We start from the raw sequence: 24,076 nt of genomic DNA on the forward strand, positions 1-24,076 counted from the left end.
TACACAAAAAGAGCCCTAAGGTGAAAAATTATGTATATTCAGATATACAGAACCAGGGAGTTACATGTGCAGCCTCAGTTTGTCCTTCACATTCATGTGCCTTACGATACAGTCTTCAATTACAGGGTTATCTACTTTTTTTTTTTTTTTCCCCTCAGAACTGCTGCTGCTCATTGTACTGAGGCATGAGCATGCACAAGCACACATTTCAAAGAACTAACTTTTAACAGTAAAACATATATTTATTTTTCTGCTGTTGCATGGCTTAATGACTTTACAACCTTAGCCCAATGTTTTTTTTAAAACTATGAAACCCCAAAGTGCCTTCTTTTCTCATTCAGCAGTGATATACATGTGGCTAGTATTGATCATCTGGAACATCGGAATTGTGTTATCACTTTTAAGTGTTTCTACATCTAAGTACACATCTTGTTTTTGGAAGTAACGGTTGCATTTTAGTAAATGGGTTATAAAGAGTTAGCAAAGATAAAAGGGTAACACTTCCAAAGATAACTTGTTTCAGACAAATAAAAATGAATGTCTTCAGTTAGAAACACTTTTGCCACAATTCTTTGGAAACTAAGCACTGTGCATCAGAGGCCACCTCCAAAAAATGTTGTCCAAGTGTTTTATGTGGGTCTAAACACAGATTCAGTTCTAAGGAAATTTGGTGTTTTTGACTTTTAAAGGGAAAAAAAGTTATATTGTTCAGCTGCTGAAAGTCAGGTAAAGGTGTACTGCTGACAAAGCATACTGCCTTTCCTTTTCTATGATTTTATGCTACAGAAGCATAACTGATTAGCAACAGACTTAAACTCATCATAAGTACAATATTACACAATGAAATCCATATCTGCTGTCTGATCTTTTCCTTAGTCCACTTCTGACTGAAATGTATTTTCAGGAAACAAGTAATACAAATGCTATTTTATTCCCCAAATAATTTACTTCTGTAGACTTTCAAACACTACATTAAACATTTCAAACATTTTATTCACTGTGGAACATAATCATATTCTGTATCTTTTGCATTCTCATTAAGCTTCAATTACTGTGCATATGGGATAAAATCTCCATGCAACAATAAACTGTATTTGTTTTAGACTGGCTGCCCTGAAACTGATGGTAAATACACTTGTACATACAACCCATGATTTACGTGAAATCTCGTTTCAGGCTTTTGTTAGTATTATCTTATGGAGTACTTCATTAAATTACTGGAAACTGAATGATTTAACAACATTACTGATGTGAACACCAATGGGCTAAATTTGCAAAATCTACCGTGCCCGCTCTAGGTTTGTGTTGCAAGTCTTTGACTGATTATTAGAAAAATTTTGATCCAAAGACCAGATCGAGATGCAAGTTTTGAAGTATCAAAGCTAAAGTATTTACCCGGGTGGCAGATGTCGGGGGATAAGGTTATTGAGGATATGAGTGCTAATGATCATTTGAAATATTAAAAACTGGAATACCATGAGTAAGAGTATACTGGATAAGCACCTATCAAATGACCTTTCTGGTATGAAGCCAAAAAAGTATTTTCACTGACTCCCTATATAGCAGCCAGGAACTGGTTAAGAGTGGCCCTCTCTGTGCACAATCCCCCTTTGCAATTAGGAAGAGGGGTAAAAAATCTGCATCTTACTCACTGGAATCTTATATCTCACACTAAAAACAAATATCTGTGCAGATGGTTACAGCTCTTAAAATTTCTTAAATGATTAATAGCTTCCATTCTTCAGCAGCCACACTATTTAACAGCTTTTTCACTGCTTCAGGTATGCTCTCGCAAAACAACAGCTCCCCTTTCAAACACATAGAAAGCCTACATCTTTAAGATGGCGTTTATAAAAAATAATAGTTCTTAGCTGCTATGCTGCATTAAGATAAAAGATTGCACAATACTGAGTTGTTTTTTAGCCTTGATCCATTTTTAAATATAGTATGAATATTATAGTTGTTAGCTTCTCTGAACTCCCCAGGCATCCCTCTTGTTGCCAGAAAGGAATTACAAATTGACAATGCAAGTGATTTTATTTCATTTTCCTTCTCTCTTGGAATTTGGAAATGTGTCTATTCTGTCCATGATGTTTTTCTATTTCCTGATGTTCAGATTTTTTAACGTACTTGTTTCATTGCCTGTAGATATAGTAAGTCTTCATTTTCTACCCAGAAAAATAACTTTATACAGCAAGAGTGAAGTATTATGCCAAAGAACCCAGATACGAACAAATCTTTACTTCCCTGCAATTACAGGCTTTTTGACTGCAAATTCTGCTATTCCTGTTGTATGGTCTGATTTCTCTCTGTCTCTAACTGTGCTATGTATTTAATAGCATCTTGCTTTATGTATATATTTATTTAAGATGCCTGCTGATTTTCTTTCTTCTTGAACCATAAGAAATGGAGACTCAAGGGAAAAGGGAATAAAGAAAACACTTTATGGCACGAGCAGAAGAAACGTGGTCTATAGAGAATGTACAGGACAATATGTCTGAGGATCTTTTCTGAGGTCAGCCTTTGATTTGGATTATGAGTTTGCGGAAGCTGCTTATCCATTCCCTTAATTATCTGCCTATGAAATTATGTAATATTGATGGCCCACAAATATGAAATCAAGAGAGGATCCTGGCATAGAAATATCTGTATATTAAGAGCTATCTTGTCATCAACTGCTTGTGTCTGTCCTTAGACAATAAAGGTTTCTAAGTATCTGTAGTTAGAAAGCATAGTTTCTTAGGAGGGTCCCAGAGTTAACCAGATCACCTCAGGAATCTCACTGAGTACTGTCAGTTAAGTTCTTAATAAATTCAGTGACAATGATTGGACTCATGCTAAAAATATTGCATGAAAACAAAATGACTATTTAATACTTATTAATATTTTTATGCCCCAAACAAAATGAATCAGGAACATTTTCTGTGCAAGAGCTAACTATACGTAATTTATAATTACTTTAATCTTGAATTCACACATTTTATTGCTTCTGTAAGCCAAACTCATGGCAGAAACTATCTCAGCATTCCTCTTGTCTCTCCTATAGATACCTGGGTACCATTCTCCCAATTTATTTCCAAGATAGTCAGATCTGTATCTTACTTCCAAAAAATGCATGTGTATGTAAGCTTTCTCTCTGCCATGCTATTCCATGCTATTCCTTCAGGATGGACTCTTCTTGTGCTCCCCATCTCTTCCTTTCCCCCATTTCTTCTTTACTCAGTAGAAATTACTGTGTGTCTTTTTTGTCTCCAAATCCAAGAAGGAAGGAAAGAAGAAAGAAAGGAAAGGAGTGGGGAGAAGAGAAGAGAAGAGAAGAGAAGAGAAGAGAAGAGAAGAGAAGAGAAGAGAAGAGAAGAGAAGAGAAGAGAAGAGAAGAGAAGAGAAGAGAAGAGAAGAGAAGAGAAGAGAAGAGGAGAGGAGAGGAGAGGAGAGGAGAGGAGAGGAGAGGAGAGGAGAGGAGAGGAGAGGAGAGGAGAGGAGAGGAGAGAGGAGAGGAGAGGAGAGGAGAGAAGAGGAGAGAAGAGGAGAGAAGAGGAGAAGAAGATGAAGAGGAGAGGAGAGAAAAGAAAATGAAGAGGGAAAGAGAGGAAATCTGACTCTAAGTCTTTTTACTGACTTAACAAATTTTAGAAAGTCCTGAACAGAAGCAGAAGGACATTAAACTGAATGGTTGTCACAGAAACATTCGTGTTACTCTGAGAGATAGCTGTGGCCTAATAGAGCTGATGCTGAGTGAGAGCTAGTTTGCTTGGCTGGACTTCCGCTGACTCCTTGAAGAAAGCTGGACATGTTATCTAGAATGCTTTGCAATACCATATTATTCAGATTTTTCTATTTTCTAAGGCGACTCAGTCTTCTGACTTACTTGGACAGTTAGCTACAAATTGAGACAACCTCTCCTGACAAAACTTGTGTCGAAAATGCTTTGATACACACATACAAAAGAAGCAGCAAAATTCGGATTTGCAAAAGTGTGAGTGCTCACAGCTAGAACTGAATTTGACTTTAGTTCTCCTTTGAATACATATGTAGATAGGTACTAAGTACTCATTGGACTGGAAGAAAACAATCCCTACACTTAGGCAGTAAGAACTAATAGAACTCATTTTTTTCAAATTCAGGCCCTAATTAGTCCTATTCCAATTCTTTATCTGTATAATGGGCATAAAAAGGCACCTTGCAGAAGTCTTATAAAATATATTAATTGCTGTTTGGAGCTGTCTATTATTATTTCAATGAATGTCTAAAAAAAGTCAGAAGAAAGTGAGTCATTCTTACTGGTGAAGCTTTCAATGGAAAACTATATATAAGACATGGACCCACACAGAGAGTGATAAAGGCTAAAAAAAGAAATATCAGCTATCTTGTTTCGTAAGTACCATCCGTCCTCCTGCATTGAATTCATGGATTATTCAGAAATACAATTATACTGTATGTATGGTACCAGATAGAATATGTATCCTGTGGTGAAGGGTGGTAAGCCAGTGGTGAATAGTCTTCATTCTGGTAGTTTGTAGCTTTGTGACTTTGCAACATTCCTCTAATGTGTAGTGGAGATCAGCAGTTCTTATTTTGTCTGTTTTATTCAATGCAGTAACCTTCCCTTTTAAGAATGCGTACTGAAGTACGGAAATTATATCAAGTGAAGTTACATGGTCTCTCACTATTTTGTCTTGCTCAGTCAAGAGCATGCATTTTGATTATCTGATTTGTTGGTTTAATGGTCTGTTTTGGACCTGCTATTTGAGGCAGAAAGGAGCAGTGAGACTCCTAAGTGTTCATCATGACCATTAGGAGCATTTTTTTTTATTATTACAAAGAAAAGTTAAATTAGAAAAAGCTTGCTTACAAAAAAATCTGCAAAGCATCAGTAAATAAGCTACTTGAATTTGGATAGAATGGAGGCCCCAAAAAACTCCGTAAATGTTGATTGTCAAATGCAGTATCCTTGTGTAGGAAATGGATTGGTGGAAAGGCTTATCGCACTGGGTGCCACACAAGATGGACTGACTTGCATGAAAGTTTTCTTATGACTGAGGGAAATGAAGTATTAGAGTGTCGGATTACAGGTCTCTTGCAATAGGTGTCCCTCCATGTGTACTTGGAAAATCAGCTGTAACAACATTGCAGAGTTCTTCTGCAGTGTCTTGGGACTGGGTCAGTCTGCATATGGGTAATACTATCCTAAGAATATATCAGACTGTTCTCTCATTCATTTTGAACATGTTAACTCAGAGTTTTAAGAAAATACAAAGGGTCTATGGGAAGAATAATCACTCCCTCAGTTAAATAACAGTATACGTTTACCTTTATATAAGGTTCTTGAAACCAAATAATATTTGCAAGGCAGATGGAAGAGTTGAAAGGACTATATCAAGATGCTAGAACTATGCATAAAATATGTAAAACCAATCTGTGACTTTAAGTTTTGCAGACAGTAGTTTCTTTGGCTCGAGACAAGTTACATAGTTCAGTTTCCAAGAACAGGCTTCTTGAAATGCATGAATTTTATTTTTTTTATATTCACTGGAAATAAAAGATTATATCTGTCTTTAAATAGTTACTAATGGATTGGTATAAAAATATCATGTTCTGTGAGTAATTTCCTAAGTATTTGTAGTTCCTAACTACTCAGCTATGGGTAGAAAATGGAACCAGAGTAGTTGAATTAGTTACTGCTTTTGTGTTGTATCTAAGATAAACAATACAAGAATATTTGCAAAAGAGTGAAAAATGTGTAAATGAAGACAAGAATGTGAACAGAAAGGAAGATCACAGTATTTGAACGACATCTGAATACAATATGTGTATTGAGAATGAATTACACAGGAAGTAAAAGCATATATGTAGGAAGAAAGGGAATAGAAAGTACCAAGTTTAGGGTCTGCCTCACACAGACAGAAAACTGATTTCACATTTGTTTGTTTATTTATTGAATTTGGATGGTTATTTTACATTTCAGATTTGTAAATGTTGTTTTTCAATGGCAAGATACTTCAAAATTGCTGGCAAACTCTTTTAATGCCTGTGATAATTAATATAGTATATGGGATCCACTCTATAGCTACACAGCTTGTCATAGGTTCTGGGTGACAGATATTGTATTACTGGTGACATCCAGATCATACCGCATTTTTATTGTTTAATTTAATATATATATATATATGTTGTCATGGGTTGACAAAAAAAATATACATATATATATATTAAGAAATGCAGTGTTCCGTGAATCATTCCAGAGTGCACTGCTTTCTTTATCAGTGGCTACCCAGTTGTTTTCCAAAATTGAAACTTTAGTTTTTAAATAAACTTAGTGCAAACAGAACAGCTTTCCATTATTCTTTGGACTCATTCCTCAATTATACCATGTTCAAGTGTTTTAGGAATCAGTACAGGACAGAGTGAAATACCCCCTTAGGAATGAAGATATACCCTTTCTTCCATGCAGTCTACAATTTTGGGCCTATTAACTTAACACTGTTTCTGAAGGGATAGCTCTTATTTTGTTTTATGTGGAATATATCATCCCAAAGTTAATTTGTAAGCAGGGTAGTCCAGAGCCTCTGCCACCTCTGCGACACACAAAAAGAAATCAGCTTTGCGGTGCAAGGATGATTTGATGCAAGCTGCAACAGGGATGGTAAATCAGCTTCCCCCAAACACTAAAGAGCAACTGAGCCTTATGTATCACTCAAAATCTATGTTGGATTTCTGTTTAGTGAAATCAGGTGTTTTGCCTGCTATATATTCAGCATTCAGTCTCTAATGTAGCTAAATCCTGGTGCACTTCACTTTAACTTAACCCATTAATAACAGCACGAAAGCATTATATAAGACAAATTATTTATATATTTTGCTTTTCCGGGCATTCAGTTTTGGCTGCTGGCAGACGCCAAACCAATGAGGTAGACCTTTGATCTCACCTAGCGCGGTCGTGCTAGTGATTCTCAAGAGCTGAAGCCGGGGCTGTCCAGCACGTTTCCGAGGAGCAGTGCCTGCTTGGCACTGGGCACAGGCTTTGTGGCACGAACCCTTCATGGAGTCGCTGTGTGTGAAGCACTTCCTGACACGACGCTGCAGTCCACGAGTGACACGCGGGACGGCCATGCGGTGGAACACTAATTAATCTTTCTTTACGAGAATATGGAAATGCATTTCCCAAATTGTTCTCCGGGAACAATAGCCCCATGTAGTGACATCAAGCACATGGGATCGTATTACAGCAATCTGCTGGTTGCCATGGTGACAAGAGTGGGCCCGCGAAGCAAGCCACCCAGCTGCTGAATTGGAAGGAATGAGAAAAACACAGCCCACTTCCCATGTGAAATGAATTACAAGAACAAGGAAAGGAAGAAAAGAAAATTGTCAACCCTTAATCAAATGTTCTCATATTTTTAGAAAGAGTATGAAGAAAATGGAGACAATCTCCATTTACCTCTTAGGCCTCAGGGACCTGAAGAGTAATATCTCTGCATATACCGTGGCAATAAATCACAACGGTTTGTATAAGAAAAACCACACTTAACAGAAATCTCTTCTGTGTGCAATGGGAAACAATACCTTGTTCAATCATGCTATGCATTGTGTTTGCCTTAACAAACAAAATCTGTAGGAATATATCAAAATACTTCTCAGCGTAATGGTTGCATTTAGCCAGCAAGCCTGACTCTGTATTTTCCCTGCACCCTTTTAATTTTAAGCTAGAGACAGTTAGTATATTCCAGTTTGTTTTACAGCAGCCTTCTTCGCTTATAAGCTCTCTTACCTTTTACCCTTGCTGCACCACAACAGATCAAAAGAGGCATGGAAGAATGTGAAACTCATTTAAACACAGCAATCAGCAATGCATAGAAAACACAATTAATTTTCCAGTAGTTTTTGGAAGCTGCTTCATAATTCGTTCTATTTTGTAATAAAATTTTAAAACAGCGAGTTCAGGTGACCTAATAGCCTCCAGTTACTAAGATGTATGTCTGAAAAAGGGTTTGGGCATGTGAAAATTAGACTGTGGCTTCATTTTGCAGTGCAGAGAGTGGGCCCCAAACAGCCAGGTGAGGCTTCCACAAGATCACATTACAAATACAGGTAGCGGCAGCTATGGTGGACATGACCACATATGACTTTACAGTTCCTGTGTCTGGGAGCAGGATCCCTGCAATTGAGTTTGGCACACAAGACCCTGCATAACTTAACAGGAAGAGCGAGGTGCTTAATAAAGAGATTTGCAGTGATAAGCAGAGGAAGCCAGTAAGATAATCCAAGGCAAGAGTTATATTGAAAAGTTTTGCCTTCCTTTGAAGCTGTGGTTTAGAAACCATTTGGAGGCTGGATTTTCCATCTTGCTCCCTAGATCTCGACATCAAAGTTGTCCCTCTGGATGAGGACAGCTGGTTCACCACTTTCTTTCAAATTACAGTACTATCTAGAGGCTCAAATGACTCTGTAGCTCAGAAGTTACGATACTCGGTTGCAAGAGATAGTCCTGAATTTGTAGCTTTCTCTCTACTTTTTATAGCTAGCTGTTATTGGATGTAAACCAGAAACATTTCTAGCAACAGCACTGGAAGATTGATTTACCACACCTAGCTCTCACTGGTCTAAAGGATAATGTTCCTTTCTGGTTTACTGGCTGAATTTCATGGTAATTTAGTTTCAGCAGGACTGTAAAACAATTCCTCCTCAATCCCAGAATGCCCTTCCCTGTCAGTTATTGCATAGCTTGTTCTCCTTTTTAGGAAATTCAAAATTCAAGTTTGAGAAAGACACATGAACCTGATCTCCCTTCTGCGTGAATCCTCTCATAACGGTGCTGTGATATGAAAAAGAAAGATAAAGCAATTCTTCCTCCTTCAGTCACATTTTTAGGAAACAACAGCTTACAGTTCATGCCATGCTCCTGTGGCTCTGCCCTAGGCATTCTCTAAGACTTCCCATCAGATCAAGCTCCCATGGTACCTATGAGAAGCAGGGCCTCATTTCTAGACTCTTTGCAAATGCAAAGTTGGATGTAGTTTCCAAGCTGCTCCATCTACTCAGAACAGAAAACCAGGGAGCCCAGAGGTAAAAATGAAAAAAGATATGAGTGGAGTTCAGCTGCAGGCAGGAGCTGAGCAAAGGCTTGCAAGACCACAACCGTAACTTTAGGGCATAATCGTTTGAAGGCTTAAGTATTTTTCTGAGCATATGTTTTTCTTGCTGCTGTTTCACAGGCCTTCTCTGTGAATAAGCTATTTTTAAGATATGGATTCTGCTCAGAATTTTAAAGTCTAAGTCTTTGACTGTGTTTTATACTCTTTGGGGTGATTTGTGTGGCTCAACATGGCTAGGGTTGATAAAAATGTGAGCAAAAAAATACCTAACAGACAGAAATGTGGTTTGAAACATACACATTTACTCAGTGAGACTTTCTGGGAGGTAAGCAGAGTTTCTACATTTATTACAAAAACACCAGCATTAATGTCAAGTTTGAACAGAATTCCATGTTACATGCAGAGCAGGTATTCAGCATTTTTGTTATTTCTGAAAATACTGTTTGCCCCTTCTTGCACTCCCCAAACTTATATATTCACTGGAGAAAGGAGTATTTTCCCAAGAATTTAGAATTTTGTTAATTAGCTCACAGTAATATTGATTTTAAATTGGGTCCTTTGAGAAATTTAGCATCTAGGATAACTAGCATTTATCTCAAGTAATATGAATAATGGTACAATATAGACTCCTCAGAATTTTCATTACTCAAATGAAGTGAAATTATCTTTGCAATATACATTCAAGACATTAAGATGTAATTTAGGTAAGTATTAATAATTATTTTATTGAATTGTTATGACTAAATAGGCAGACAGAGTTGGGTCAACAGCGTTCATAATTAAGTGGGCCAAGTGCAACATCAGAGGTAATTTTTTCAATTGCCACCTTATCTGTGCACCTAATTTGCATGTGACAATTGTGTTGGTTGTAATGAATCAGTGCTACAAGGAAGAGGGGATAAAAATAGCAGAAATTCTTCCTACAAGAATCCTTGTCCCAGCTATCAGTATTGTTTAATTATCACTATACTTTAATTAACTATTACTGTTGTGTGAAGGGGCTGTGACTATATGTTCATTTGAATCTCAATATTTGAAGGTCTTTCAATGGTACTGGTTACTTCAGGTTCATTTTAGGGAGAGCTGAATATGAACCAGATCTTTAAAACATGGGTAGAGTGGGACTCAGGGTCTGCTGGGTCTCCACTTCTTTTGAAAGAAGTGCACCCCACTGCATAGTTTGCAGATTAGAGGTCAAATTCCCTGAGTGGAGTTGTGCCTTAACTGCTTTGAATTGCTGTCCATTTCTCTTGTCTGTGACTAAAATTACCTTTTCTTTTTAGTTAACATTTCAATAGTAGTTTATTATTACTTTCTGAAGAAATGACAGTAACATGGAAAACCATCTTCAATTTTCTTTATTTTTGTGGAGTTTTTAATTGCTAAGGAAGTCATAAATATAAAGACTGATAATAGAGGAGGGTGAGGATTGAGAATTAGTTTCAGTATCAGTAGTTTAAAGGCAATATAATTTTAGAAGAATGTTGTCAAATGATTTGCAATGTGCTCAGTCCATTCTTCCTAACATATTTTACAATCAATATTTTTTCCCCAAGGCAGAATTTCAGGCTTCTGCAAAAGATTTTTCTAACATGGTCTTGTCAGGCTTGCAGGTGAAATAACAATTTCTGCAGTATCTCCAGGAATCTGATAAATCTTTCTGACCTTAAAGTACAAGTTAAACATTTCACTCAATAATCATTCTTACAGATCTTGTTTTCATGTTAACAGTGGCACTACTAGTGAGAGGCAACCTTTCACTCATACTGAAGCTTGCTAAATTCTGATCGTTTGCCAGTTCTCATTTGGAAAAGAAATGTGTGACACATTGCCTGAAATTTTTGCACTGATAAAAAGCAGTTTACGTTATTGAAAACTGCATTTCTCTGGTCATTTCTTGCAAGCCTTCAAGGAATAACCTCTTTTACCTTGTGGAAAAGCTATGTTGTGATGAAAATGTATAAACCTTGTGGCATATGATTGAGACAATGAAAAGTCCTGATTATTCAATGTGTCCTTGCCATCCTGCGCAACCATCTTGTGAGATGCCTTTAATTGGTTCCCAGCCAGAGGACAGTTTAAATGTCACCTACTTTGGGGGGTGCAGTTTGAAAAAATATTAGCATTAGGTGGGTGAGAAGCAAAGTGATTTGGAATGAAGACTGTCAAAGCTATGCTTCACAACAGAACTCTTTCTCATTGGTGTCTGGTGGCTGCAGCTCTTTGGTGCTATTGGTGTCAGTTTTCTATCTCCATGCTTGTATAATGGAAGAACAATCCCATCTGCCCCTGTCCTGCTCCCACCTCTTTTCCCTGAGTGGCAGGAACACGAGTACTCTCACATACCCCAGCTAAGTGTACTGCATTGTATATTATCCTTTTTTCTGTCTCTGCCAATCCATATTTCCAGCAATCCTGCAAACCCAAGTGCAAGATCTGTTCTTCAAACTCAAATATCCCCAGTTGAGCTCCTGCAGTGACAACTCTCTCAGGAAGTGAGTGATTTGCTGCAATACGAATTGGAAGAAATAGTGACAAGGTCCTTCAAACACACACCAAACCTTGTCTGTGACACACATACACCATGATCTTACCCATTGCTATGTATTACATCCGACTGATGCTGGCTTTTCAGAGTCCCTGCTGATAATATGTTGAAGGTGCAGCTGATTGCTACATGGGTAGCTGCAAGAGGAAAAGGGAGAGTGTGTATCTCTGCCCAAGGAAAAACAGTGAGGCATCTATTAGTGCTACCCCATCAACATTATACTCGGCACAGGACTCATCCTTCCCTCACCCACACCAATCCTGCTGTTGGGCAAACCAACTCCAGTGACACTTGGCACCTGCAGTTGAATTTGGTCTCACTAATGGCTGCACAGCAAGTCAATTCCATCTCATGAGTAGTTCTTACCAGCTTTAGGATTCAGATTCACTGCTTTTCCTCTTCTAGCTGACATAGATGAGCATAGAAAAGCTGGTCTAATTGGTGCTGCCAGTCTATAAAGAGAACTCTTCCAAATCTTCCATTTCTTACATAAGGATATTTTCTTTCATATAGGAAAAAAATAGCCTCAAATGCACAATTAATTTGTTCTTTCTCTCTTTCTTCCAGCTAGTTTTTACTCAGTTTACACAAAGTGATGCATAGACGATTTTAGAATTTCAGCAGCATACACTACTGGACATGAGGCTCACAGGCACAGCTTGGTAGCCTCACATATAAGGATTGCTACTACAATCACACGCAAGTAGTTATCCTTGTGTTTAAGACAGGATGTTATTTCAGCCTCCAAAGGCTGTGAGGAATTACCGTGCAGGGGACATGTACAGAAGAGTTAACTGGAAAGCATGAAAGAAAACTGTTTTGTTAAAAGTACATTGAGGGATGGAAGGAAAGGTGGGAAGCTCTTACAGGACATGTTTATATAGACATCACCTATTCATTAAAGAGAATAAGGTTGGATGGGGCTTTGAGCAATCTGGTCTAGTAGAAGTTGTCCTTGCCCATGGCAGGGGGATTGGAATTAGATGGTCTTTAAGGTCTCTTCCAACCCAAACCATTTTATTATTCTATAGGTGTTTATCTCCTCATTGAGTTGTGTTTTGTTGTTGTTGTTGTTGTTTGTTTGTTTGTTTTTCCAGAACTGTGAGTGCAATGAAAATCTAAGGAACTTCTTTCTAACCTTTATCAGATTGTCAATCTATTAGTCAAGGTGAAGTGCAAGAATAAGACCAAAATACATATTCCCAATACCCCTTCACTTCCAGCTTCAATGGCTGAGTTTTCAGATAAGTGTCTGATGTGTCTGGCATCTGTTTTAAAGTTTCTTTACCATTTTTACTTTACTTAGATGCAGAACCAGACACTGGATCTTTTGCCGTAGGTTTCCACTACAGAAAATATATGAAGGAAGATTAAAGACATAGGTACAAAAGGGGAACAATGAGAAACATGCACTTATGTCTGCCATTGTAATATGTTCTAATCAACATATATTAATATCTTTAGGGACAAATCTTAAAGATTTTTTGTTCCTACAGGATGTAGAATGTGTATTGGTCTTTAAAATATATATATATAAATATAATATTGAAAAATGTCCTGTTTTGATAGTAAATGAAGTCTACAAGTTTATGAATCTTTTGCATTGACTGGATTTTAGAGGTTCTTTGAGCTGTTTAATGTATTAAAATTAGGCTGTTTTTAATAGAGGTACTACTTCTGTTGCTACAAGTCTGACATATTCCAAATTAAATTGTTTTATAAAGATTCTGTATACATATGTAAGTTCTTAGATGCATTTGGAATCTAGTATAAAAATCTAACCCAGCATTTTTTGGAAAGGCTGTATTAACTTTAGGTGGAGGGTTCTGGAGATGGTTTTGTGTGGAACACCCCGAATAAATGCCAGTGAAATCTTTATCTTATACTATACCATCATGTCTTTTGTTCTTAACTTATTTATAGGAACTATCTCAGATTTTGGCAGAGTTCCTGAGTTTTCTCAATTATATTGTTTTTCATATGCCTCCAGTCTCCAACATGCAGAGTCATTTTTCCTTCATTCTTGAGCCCAACTGTTCTGTGAAACTATTGCCTTTTTACTTAGGAGATCAGCTTCCTTTATGTATCTATACGGAAAAAGATGATATTTCTGAGAGTAGTGCAGAACCACAAAGCCCAGGGAGGATAAGCTGTATTCCTTCCTAACTTGAACTTCAGAACCACAATATTTCTAATTCATATATAAGACTATCTCTTACGCATTTGCATGACAGGAATTTCAACAGTGTAAACTGACACGCATGAGATCTGAATCTGCCCTAGTATAAGCAATTTTTATATATTCTTCCTGCTTTAATTCTGAGAAGTAAGTTTTCCTTCCAGCTAGTTTTCCGATAGACTTAGGAAAGCTGTAATATCACAAAGCCTCTTATGTTTTTATTACATAATAAGAACATAATAACCCCAGAAGAGATTGCTGTCCCATATTTTCTGTTACAAGAACCTGTTTTCTCTTTTATATAAGCATGTCACAGTTAAATCTTCAGACTGAAATTCTGTAGGTGTGTACTGGAATAATCTCTTTTTGGTGAATGTTTCAGCTAATATAGCTCAACTATTTTCGAGGGTGAAATAATGTGAAAAGACATTATTGTATTCGTATTCATTTTAATTACATTTACCATGTCATCTCCATAAAGTTAATTGAGGTTAAGTTTGGCCCAGCTTATAATAAATATGTGTACAGCAGCTAAGAGAAGGGAGACAAATTCTCCTCTTGTCTCTGATCTGCCGCAGCAAAAAAAAAAAAAAAAAAAAAAAAGGAAGGAAAGCTTTCCTCACTCTCGATGTAGGAGGCTATGGAAGGAGGCTGGAGGACAGCAAGAAGAGGAATCAGGTAAAAAGAGTATCAGGGACCACGATTAAGGGGAGAATGGGAGCAGACACCAGGGAGATAGAAATACAGGGGACTGTTTCTTTCTCTTCAAAGGCATGTCTGCAGAGGAGACAGCAGCTTTCTACTATCAGTTTTCTCCTCTATAGAGAATTATTATTTAAAGCAATAGAGAATTATTATCTAAAGTTCCCCAGTTTGCTCGTGTGGAGAGATGAAGAGCTGGCGTAGCTCCTTGGCAAGAGACAAGGAGATCTGTTTTACAGGAGAGATGGGTGGCTGCTACCATTGGCACTGATGGAAATGCACAGGAAAAGCTCTGAAGCCTGAAGACATTAACGGACCGGGTTCTTGCCTTCTCAGAGTGGGGACAAGGAGGCAACATTAATTCCAGGCTTTCCTGAGTTTTAAATATTTGTAACCTTGACATACTTTAAAATAAAAAAAAAAAATACCACCTGAAAAAAAAAAAATATATATATATATGAGCTAATACATAAAGAAAAAAAATAGTAAAGAATTAATAAAATAATGCTGTCTCTGCCATGCACTTGGCACAAACAGGCAGGCTCTTTCTTGTGCCTAAGTATTTGTTGAACTGGGTTTTAAACAGAATACTTTAAACTGCCAAGGTTGCTGACACCAATAAACAGTGTATAGTAGCTCAGTGATGAGTACACCCTGATTGTGCATAAACATCTTGCAATGATGAAGGGTGAAATCTGAAAAACACTAAACAAAGTGAAAGCAGTAGCTGAAACAAATAGCTGCATTTATTAATATGAATGAAAATATGTAGTCCTTTTTTTTTTTTTTTTTTTTTTTTTGGACTGGATCCTGTGTTGGCTCAGTTTGCCTAAAGCCTTTTATGCTAGCTATTTCTAGCAGCAATAACCCAAAATGCATTTTTTTCCCCCAGTTCTTCCCCTAAATTTACAGCCCTCTTTAGGTTAATTAACATAGAGGAAGAAAGGAGAAGTGACATTTTGTATGTGTTTACAAGGGAGATAAATGGGATATTAACCCCATCTCATCACTGTCGCTGTTTGCACAGCCTGTGCTGCATGCACTCTTATACCACATGATGTACTTATAACAACATGATTGCACAGCTTCTCACTTCAGAGCAGGGCTCTGCCTGCACCAGTTCTGATGCTGCACACAAATTCTTTCAGGGTATGATTTGTAGACTTGTAGTCTTAAATCATACCCCATACTGTGAAATATAATTTTAAATGTAATAGCTTTGTAATGTTTCCATGATTGCCTTAAAAAGACCTCCCCTAGATTTTGCAGGATATTCTGCAGAGTAGCACTTGAGAGTCCTCAAGAGTACATCTGTAAACTAATCAGTCCATCTGAAAAGAGTGAAGATTTAACAGCTGAACAGGGTGAAGTATTGCTTATTCCACTGTGCTTTTTGAAAGAAAGCCATGTTGCTCTGGGACAGGAGATTTGATATTCAGAAATAATTAATGTCCATTATTAAGCCCTGATTCAGCAAAGTATTTAAACATGTTCTGTTATGCGCCTCTCAGCTTTTGATTTTGCTGCTGCTTAAGAGCTCTACTGAGTCGAAGCAGCAAGCAAAATGGAAAGGTGGAGATGAAGCTTTTCATGGGTTTGCTCACATAAAGCCTATTTCATGGTGATTTTAAATGAGTGCAAATAAAAATTCTCACTTATAGCAAATTAGCTTCATGAGACTCCATCAGGAGTACAAGTTCGGAGAGGTCAACTGGGCTATTTTTACGGGTTTTGATCACAAATGTAATAGAAAATGTATTTTTTAAAATTTGTGTGTGTGTGGTCTGAAATGAGGTAGTCTAAAAATGGAATGGAGGTTTTCCAGCCTACTTTGAACCATCCTGATTTGATCCCTGGCTGCAATTCACTTTTTAAGCTACTGTAGTGTCTCCGGTGATTCCCAGTAATCACCGCCAAATAACCAAGTACCTTATCCTTCAAACACTAAACTTTCCACCTAGGCGGAATCAGATTCCTCAATCTTCAGCCTGTACTGCTCACTGTTTGGATGAATTCCAGGATCATCTTTTAGGAGTCATATTTCCCTCTTACATGTGTAGCTCTAGGTCATCTACTGCTAGCAGATCTTAAGAATAGAAGCTTGAATTCTGGAGGCTTTTTTTCTCGATTTTTATGGACTCCTATTTTGTGTATTGTTTGAACAGATGGTCTTTTTCTGCTGTTTGCATGTTAGGAATTCTTTGACCTGCCCACAAGCATGGAGATAAGAGCAGTGACAGGTAAAGTTAGGACTGCACTGGTACAGTTAAATTCAGGGGGATGGGAGCCATATGGAGTTTTTTGATACTACTCCCCCTCTTGGTTTCTTCAGCATTTTACTAACAAGTAACTAAAGAATTTTATCCTCATCCACTCTACTGTTCTTCCTATGTGTTAAGTATTTTCCAGACTGGATTAAAATGAACGTAAGACATTGCTGGGTGAGATAGGAGTCGAATGAAAAAAAAACGAAGACTTTGAATGCACTTATCTATAGTCATGTCCTTGGTTCCAGCCAAATAAAAGGAGGTTCACAGCCAGTATTTTGCTTGAGCGGACCCTACAGTTTCTCCACTGACACGGTTGCCAGCAGTATAGCAATTGTCCATAAGTTCAAGTGCCTTCCCCCACATTTTGTCAATGTGACAGTGAGTGCAGTCACCAGTAATTTATTAATCTTGTCAAATGTCGTAAGTTATGCAAAGTATTCTCTTTTAAACACAATGAAAGGGCTTGTTTCAAGCTATTGAAGGAATCTTTTATTTTTTCATCTTAATTTTACCTTTTTTTTCCCCCCACTTCTTTAGGGAAGCAACGTAATGGAAGACCAGGATCTCCTGGAAATAGGAATACTTAACTCTGGACACAGACAGAGAATACTCCAGGCAATCCAGCTTCTCCCAAAGGTATAGTTTCTGTTATTATCCAAGCAAGGGAATTAACACCTACAGCTTTCACATTATTTAAAACACTTTTTTGAATGGAGATAAACATAGTTCCCTACTGTTTTTGTAGCCATTTGTTGCATGTGCAAAAGTGGCATAAAGTAATGTCACACTGGACCCACCTTGTGTAGATGTAGTTGACAAACGAAGCAGAAGAGAGTAACATCTGTAGTTTGAAATGATAGCTGTTTAGAATTTATTGTAATGATTTTTGGCTTTTCAATCTGTTTATAGACTCTGTCATTACAGATGTGTAAATAAGGCTGTCAGTGAATACCAGGTGCTTGTCTTTATATAGCAGATGACCTAAAAATACTTTGCCTTTTGAAACAGGAATTATATAAACATTCTTCAAAACTTTGGATGAAAAATGCTTTTCCTAATACCTGTCTTTCATGTATGATTTGGAGACTTCCTGCAGGCTCTACATTGATTTGGTCCTGTGTATTTTTGCTTCTCAGCTGTGGACATAGTAACTTGAAGTCATTTTTCCAGTCATTTTTAGTGCTGATTTAAACTATAGATTCTAAAATCAGTGGCATAAAGGTGTGGTTTTTATATTTTACACACTAGAATATATCCGTGCAGGCTTCTGCTAATGTTTCTACATACAGAAACCTGAATAGGTAAATGAGGGACACACTGGGCCAAGCATGAAAACTTACTGATTTTGGGAAGCTGTGTGAGGAGAATGAATGAGCAGCAGTAGACACTACTAAAGCCCAGAAGGCTGCCACAAATGATACAAATACTCACTCGGTGCAAGATACTGGGGCAGGAATAACACCTTAAGTAGAGTGCATGGAGTGCTCTAGAGCTTGGTAGCAGCATGTATGGTAATCAAGCATCAAGGTAAATAGAGATTAGTCTGTTTGCAGTTTGATAACACTGGAGAGTAAGAATAGTTGTTAAAGGACTTTTCAGCCTGGAGCATGCAGATGACTTTGCCAGAAGAGGCTTTTTGATGCAGCATAGTTTACTAGGTAAGTTCTTATGGACGACTTGTAAAAGAGAACAAGGATTTATTTTGTATGGAAAAAAATGTAAAATTGTGAACTGTATGTGTTTCTGGATGTGCTAGACAATCTGTATATACTACAGAATGAGTCTGTGCACTGATACACTGAAGATGATTAAAGACAGCAATGTTCCACATAGCGTTGTTAGACAAGTGAGATAAATGGTACAGTATTAGTAGTACTAAGTACTAAGTAGTACAAGTAGTACTTGATGAATTACAACAGATATTTATGGTTTAACTATAAATTTATGAATTTTTGAAGAATGCTATCATTCAAAACATTTTATGTGATTTTAATCCCTGCTCTTAGCTGATGAAATATTTTTGTTTATCATATTTCTTAGAGAAGCCAGATTTTTTGTATTCTTGCTTAAATTGTTCAAAATTAATGAATGGATTTTTAATATATCATAATTTTAGTGCTATCTAGATTTGGTAACTGGTGTTTATGAAAACATTGTTAATAATGTCTGCTTTTGGAGAACATACTAATGCTGAGAGCCAGATTTTGTCATATGACTCCAACTAAGGTCTTTTTATAAAATATGCTTAATATGAGAAATGATGATAGAGTCAAGATCTAGAAGCCCTCTTAAAACCAGTTGAGAGCAAGCTGTTTATGCAGTTACTCGGAACAATTAACATCTTCTGAACCAAAGATAATTAAGTAACAAAGAAAGGCTTAAAGCATGGGCTTCAGTGAGGTAGTCTTTAGCAGCTTCCCTGTTGAGAAAACAGTCCTCAAAGACCAAGTTTCTAATGTGTCTTTGATGCAAGAATATCGTATCAAAATAAAGGCAGCCAAAAGCTGTGCATCATATTTTTTCACTTAAATGATTCACCAACACAAGAGAGCTTACGTAGTAAAAATACTTAATTTCATATTCAAAACCCAATTTGTTTGAACAGCTGTTGGAATAGTTATGGGGCCCACAAATTGGGATTCTGGTAAATTTTATCTCATGTAACTGACCCTTGATTTATTTACAAGTTTGCTGAAAATCTAAAAAACTTTCACATCCTGCAGGAAAACATGAAACGGTTTCTGCATATCCATTTGTTAATAAGTTCAGCTCTGTCATCATCCATTCAAAATAGTCTGTACCTTCTAAATACTTTAGGATCTCAAATCATAATTGGATTCTTACTAATTTGAATCTCATTAGATATTCTTTTAGTTGGTTTGTTTGAAAAGGTACCTCTTTTCTACTCCTTGTTTAATTTAAGACTTGATGACTCCTTGCATTTTAGTAGTTAACAATATGGCTGCTGCTGCTGTTGTTAGTTTTACTATTAATCCTTCCTGTCTTGTGATACTTCTTAACTCAGAAGTTGAGGTAGAAGTTAAATGCTTTAAAAAACATCTACAGAATGACACTTCCTTAGGGCCATATACTAAGGCAGTATAGAATAAACTTGGAGGCTAAAAAATTAAGAAACTAATCTATTGTCAATGTTTTAAAATATTCATTTTTAAAGCTTGTTATTCTCATCAGCCTTCATCTCTGCAGCCTGAAAATGCAACAGGCATTTAGATGTTAGCAAGACTTTGTTCACTCCTAAATGCTGGTTTCCTAAAGAGTGATGAGATTTCCGTATTTCAAACACCAGAAATACATTTAGGAACCACTTGCTAGAGCTTGAAGTAGTTTTAAATAGGAAAAAAGCACATATCTGTTGAAATATAGATGAATTAATTGTTGCATTTTATTATGTTGTGTTTAATCAGTATAAAAAAGCATGTTTGACCCAGTTTTTTCAAAATATAACCTTTCCTTAATTATTTTGTGTTTGAGGAGAGCATTTCATGAGAGTAAGCTAGTATGTTTGTAGGGAGATTTGAAATCTTTCAATGAGATCTCTGCTTGTCATTATACCCTTTATTTTTGTTGGATTAGAGATAGAGCCCAGTCTCATCTTACATTAATGTAATTTAAGTTATTCAAGTTTCACATTAACTAGAGCACTTTATAGCTTATTATTATTAGATAAGGCTAAGACACTCCAGTAGAAACATAATTTGTAAAGTTAATTCTTAAAATGGAAATATTTTATACATGACACCAGTTTTAGAGCAAATCTCTTAGCAGAGTTTGATACTGCGTTTAGCATTTTTTGTTCGAACAGAATGAAATCAATAATCTTTGGAGAGGGATTTTATGTTTTATTAAAAGGACTTTCAGCTGTATAGAGTTCTAGGGACAATGCCTAAAAGTATAGTACAAGGACTTCAGAAAAAATATATATATAATACTGAGGGAGAACTTGTTTGCAAGATATGCTTAATTGACTAAGAAAATAATAGCAGTCACAGTGTATCATTTTCAAGTTATTTTGGTATCCAAAGCCTGTGTGCAATTGACTTCTCAATGGGTTCCTAAGAGGCTGCAGTGTTTTTGAAAATAATTATCCTAGCTTATCTGAGGACCTAGATAAGAAAAGGGATTGTTTTCATGTGGGTTGCTCAGTGTAAAGCTCCTTCTCCCAGCCCATGATGGGAACACATTCTCTCATTTGACAAATGGAAGAAAGATGATAGTTGAAAGCATCTTTCTCCTGGCTTCAGAGCTATTCTTACAGTATGCAGCTTGTTTCTTCCTGCATGGAGAGGTCTCAGGGACAGAGCATGTCTGGGAATCTTGTAGCAGTGGAATGCAGGCAGCGAGCCTGTTTCCTGGGTGCTTTGCAGAACCAGACAAGAAGTAGGACATGAGTGGGGTATTGAGCACATGCTCTCTGCAAGTAGTGTTACATGAGCAGTAAAGCTGTGCTTCCAAAAACTGCTAGATCTATTACTCATATGTAACACCCATTTTTGCAAGCACAGTAAATCTGGCATTTAGGAAAACAGAACTACTGTGCCTGTGCACATCAACTATGCTGTGTATATAGCAGACAGGGACCACATCATATGTTTGCTATTGCTATATATCTGTTGGTTTAGAAGTTACAGAGCTTAGCAAGCTATTTGAATCATGGTATTTAATTATCTCCCATTCAGCACAGCTAACAGGTAGATAACTGCAACTTCCATTCCTAAAGATAGTGACCAAACTAGAAGATGCTGCAAAGTCAAGCTTTTAACATTTATGACCCTTTCTGGCTGTGACTTCTTGCTTCTGGTCTGCTGGAATTGAAGATGAAAAGCAGCATTCAAGAGAAGTGCTTTCTACCCTGCTTATTCCTCCTTCTTATGACTTTTGGAATTACTTACCAGGCTTGGAAGGAGGCCACTCACCTGCTCATTACACTGTTTATAAGACCTTAACCATAAAGACAGAAAAGAAGAGTTACATCCACATAATACACGAGTTTTGCAACTCTGAAACACAAAGGAACGAATCAGTAGAACAACGCAGTTAGAAACATCTATGCTATAGCTCAGGGTGTTTACCTCATGGTCCCTCCATGCATGTGCTTCAAAGTTGTCTGATTAAAGCAGTCCCACAAATGTTTCACATTTTCCTTCTTTCCGTCAGTGAGCCACTCTATATGGGATACACAGTCATTTATTTGTTTCGTGTAGATTACAGTAGCATGTCACTGGTCCTGCAACCATTCCCCATACAGCAAGCCTTATTCCTGTACATATTTTTTATACTTCCTTTATTGTGGTTGACTCCATATTGCCTGCTGTCTACACTGAGGCAAGCTAAAATTCTATTTGAGAGAGAGTGCTATTTTTTTCCTATTCTTTCTTCTGCAGCTGGCCCACTGGTCACTGTACAGAGCGTAGTTAAATACCTCTGGACTCCTCACAGCAGTCATGAAGTCGGCAGCCTTCTGATATTGACACCAGCTTAGATTGCCATCAGGAAGCTTTCAACTTTCTTACAGGTTGTTGATGAAAAGCATCATTTCCTTGGGTCTCTAGTTAGCACCCCCATGGAATTTTCTGTGAAGCTGAAGAGAGTGATGGGTTTTCTGACCATCACAAAAGGATAGCGTTAATAAAAGGTGGAGAATAATGAAATCATTATAGAAGCAACAAAAAAATCAGCAAGCAGAGTTCTGAGCAAGGCAACAGAAAGTGAGGCAATGAAATCAGGAAAAGTATCAAGGAAGAAGAAAATATGAGTCAAGAAAAGTTAAGGGCAGTTGAAAGTAAACAGAAAGGTATACCTCCACCATTTGATCCGTGTGTGTGTGTCCTTTTTCCAATTGGAGGACTTAGAGTTAAGGTTGTCAACCACTTGATTCAAATCTTTGTATCCCTTGAACAGTGTCATTTCCCTGGGCTCAAGTTAGCACCCCAAGGGATCTTCTATGGAGCTGAAGAGCTTGACTGGTTTTTAGATCATTAAGAAAAAGAGCATTAGTAAAAGGCAGAGAAAAAAAATAGAGGTTGAAATGTATTCAGTGCATGTCTCGTGTTGATCTTCTGATTTACTTTCCTCTAAAAACAAAGCTGTATAGTGTGTACCCAGATTATTCAGCAAACTAAACCAATGCTAAGTAGAGGCAATGATCAGATTACTTTTAAATCATATTGTGGCACCAAACCATAGTACTGTTGGGCCAAAGAAATCATCACTAGTGTAGCCTCTGAGAGTGATGGAAAGAACTAAAGTGAAGTTGATAGCATATTGTCAAAAGTAAACCAGGCAGAATTACTGAGGTTCCAGCAAAGGATGAATGTTTAACTTCAGAGGTGTAAGTCTGTGCTAAAATAGCCAGTTTTTGAAAGTGTGCCTGTAAATCTCTAGCACTGAGCACAGAATCACTAACAGGACTGCTCTCAGAAGCGATAATCATAGAAACTCATGAGATCAAAGGCCATGCATTCCACTTAGTTCACAAATTCCAGATTCAGGTCTTCTTAAGGTTACATCATACCAAATAGAAATGCCCTGAACGGTTGCATAAAGCATCCTCAGTAATACTGAATGAGACTTCTTCCCTTGACCCATACAGGGTGTCTGATGAAGAACTAGGAAGTCTTTTCAGTCTTCTGGATGTGTGAGAAAAATCTCAATAATTTTCTTTAGACGGGATCTTCTGTGAAGCTATTTTATTCACAATTGCAATGGCGGGCATCCTGCAAGCAGGAGCACACAGTACAAGTTTGTCATAACCGTATATTCCCTATCACCCAACACCTGATTTCTCCCGTTTCCTCACTGGCTGAGTACTACAGGTTCGCAACCTACTCGACACAGTTCTGTACCATATATGTACTATTTAATTTGACCAACCACCAATTTCTCCTTTTCCTTCTTTTTTTTTTTTTTTTTTCCTTCTTCTCTTGTGACTAGAGGGCTCGTGATTTTTGTTCTTACTGATTTCGTACTGCTCATCCTGTTTTTCTTAGCTATCCTCTTTATTTTGGGACAGTGGGACCTTCCCCATTATCTGCTTAACATACTCCCTACTGCTATGCCGCACAATCACTTTTGAATACGCAAGGTTAGTGGAATTTTCCACTGCAAAAACACCTTCTATTGCAAAAACACAACTTTGTTTCTCACAGATGTGAATCCAACTATTTAAAATTTAAAAAAAATAAAAAAATAAAAAAGTTAGTATGTATCTATTTTTCTTTTTATTCAGAAGACAGATTCAAACTGCAAAAAGTCACAGAGAAGATGT

At 37.2% G+C, this 24,076-nt stretch overlaps 1 protein-coding gene across 4 annotated transcripts in view; it reads left to right on the plus strand.

The window, feature by feature from the left end:
- ANKS1B (ankyrin repeat and sterile alpha motif domain containing 1B) overlaps nt 1-24,076 on the plus strand; it is a 439,810-nt gene that overhangs the window by 252,476 nt on the left and 163,258 nt on the right. For 3 of the 4 annotated variants that reach the window (XM_035551795.2, XM_035551794.2, XM_050708106.1), the window contains one exon: nt 17,329-17,427. In XM_035551795.2, the coding sequence (XP_035407688.1) occupies nt 17,329-17,427 (99 nt within the window). Of the gene's footprint in view, nt 1-16,709; nt 16,762-17,328; nt 17,428-24,076 lie in introns of those variants that run through there. The other variant, XM_035551796.2, reaches the window with a different exon arrangement.

Source organism: Cygnus atratus, chromosome 1 (genome assembly GCF_013377495.2).
Source record: "Cygnus atratus isolate AKBS03 ecotype Queensland, Australia chromosome 1, CAtr_DNAZoo_HiC_assembly, whole genome shotgun sequence".
Taxonomy (NCBI): domain Eukaryota; kingdom Metazoa; phylum Chordata; class Aves; order Anseriformes; family Anatidae; genus Cygnus; species Cygnus atratus.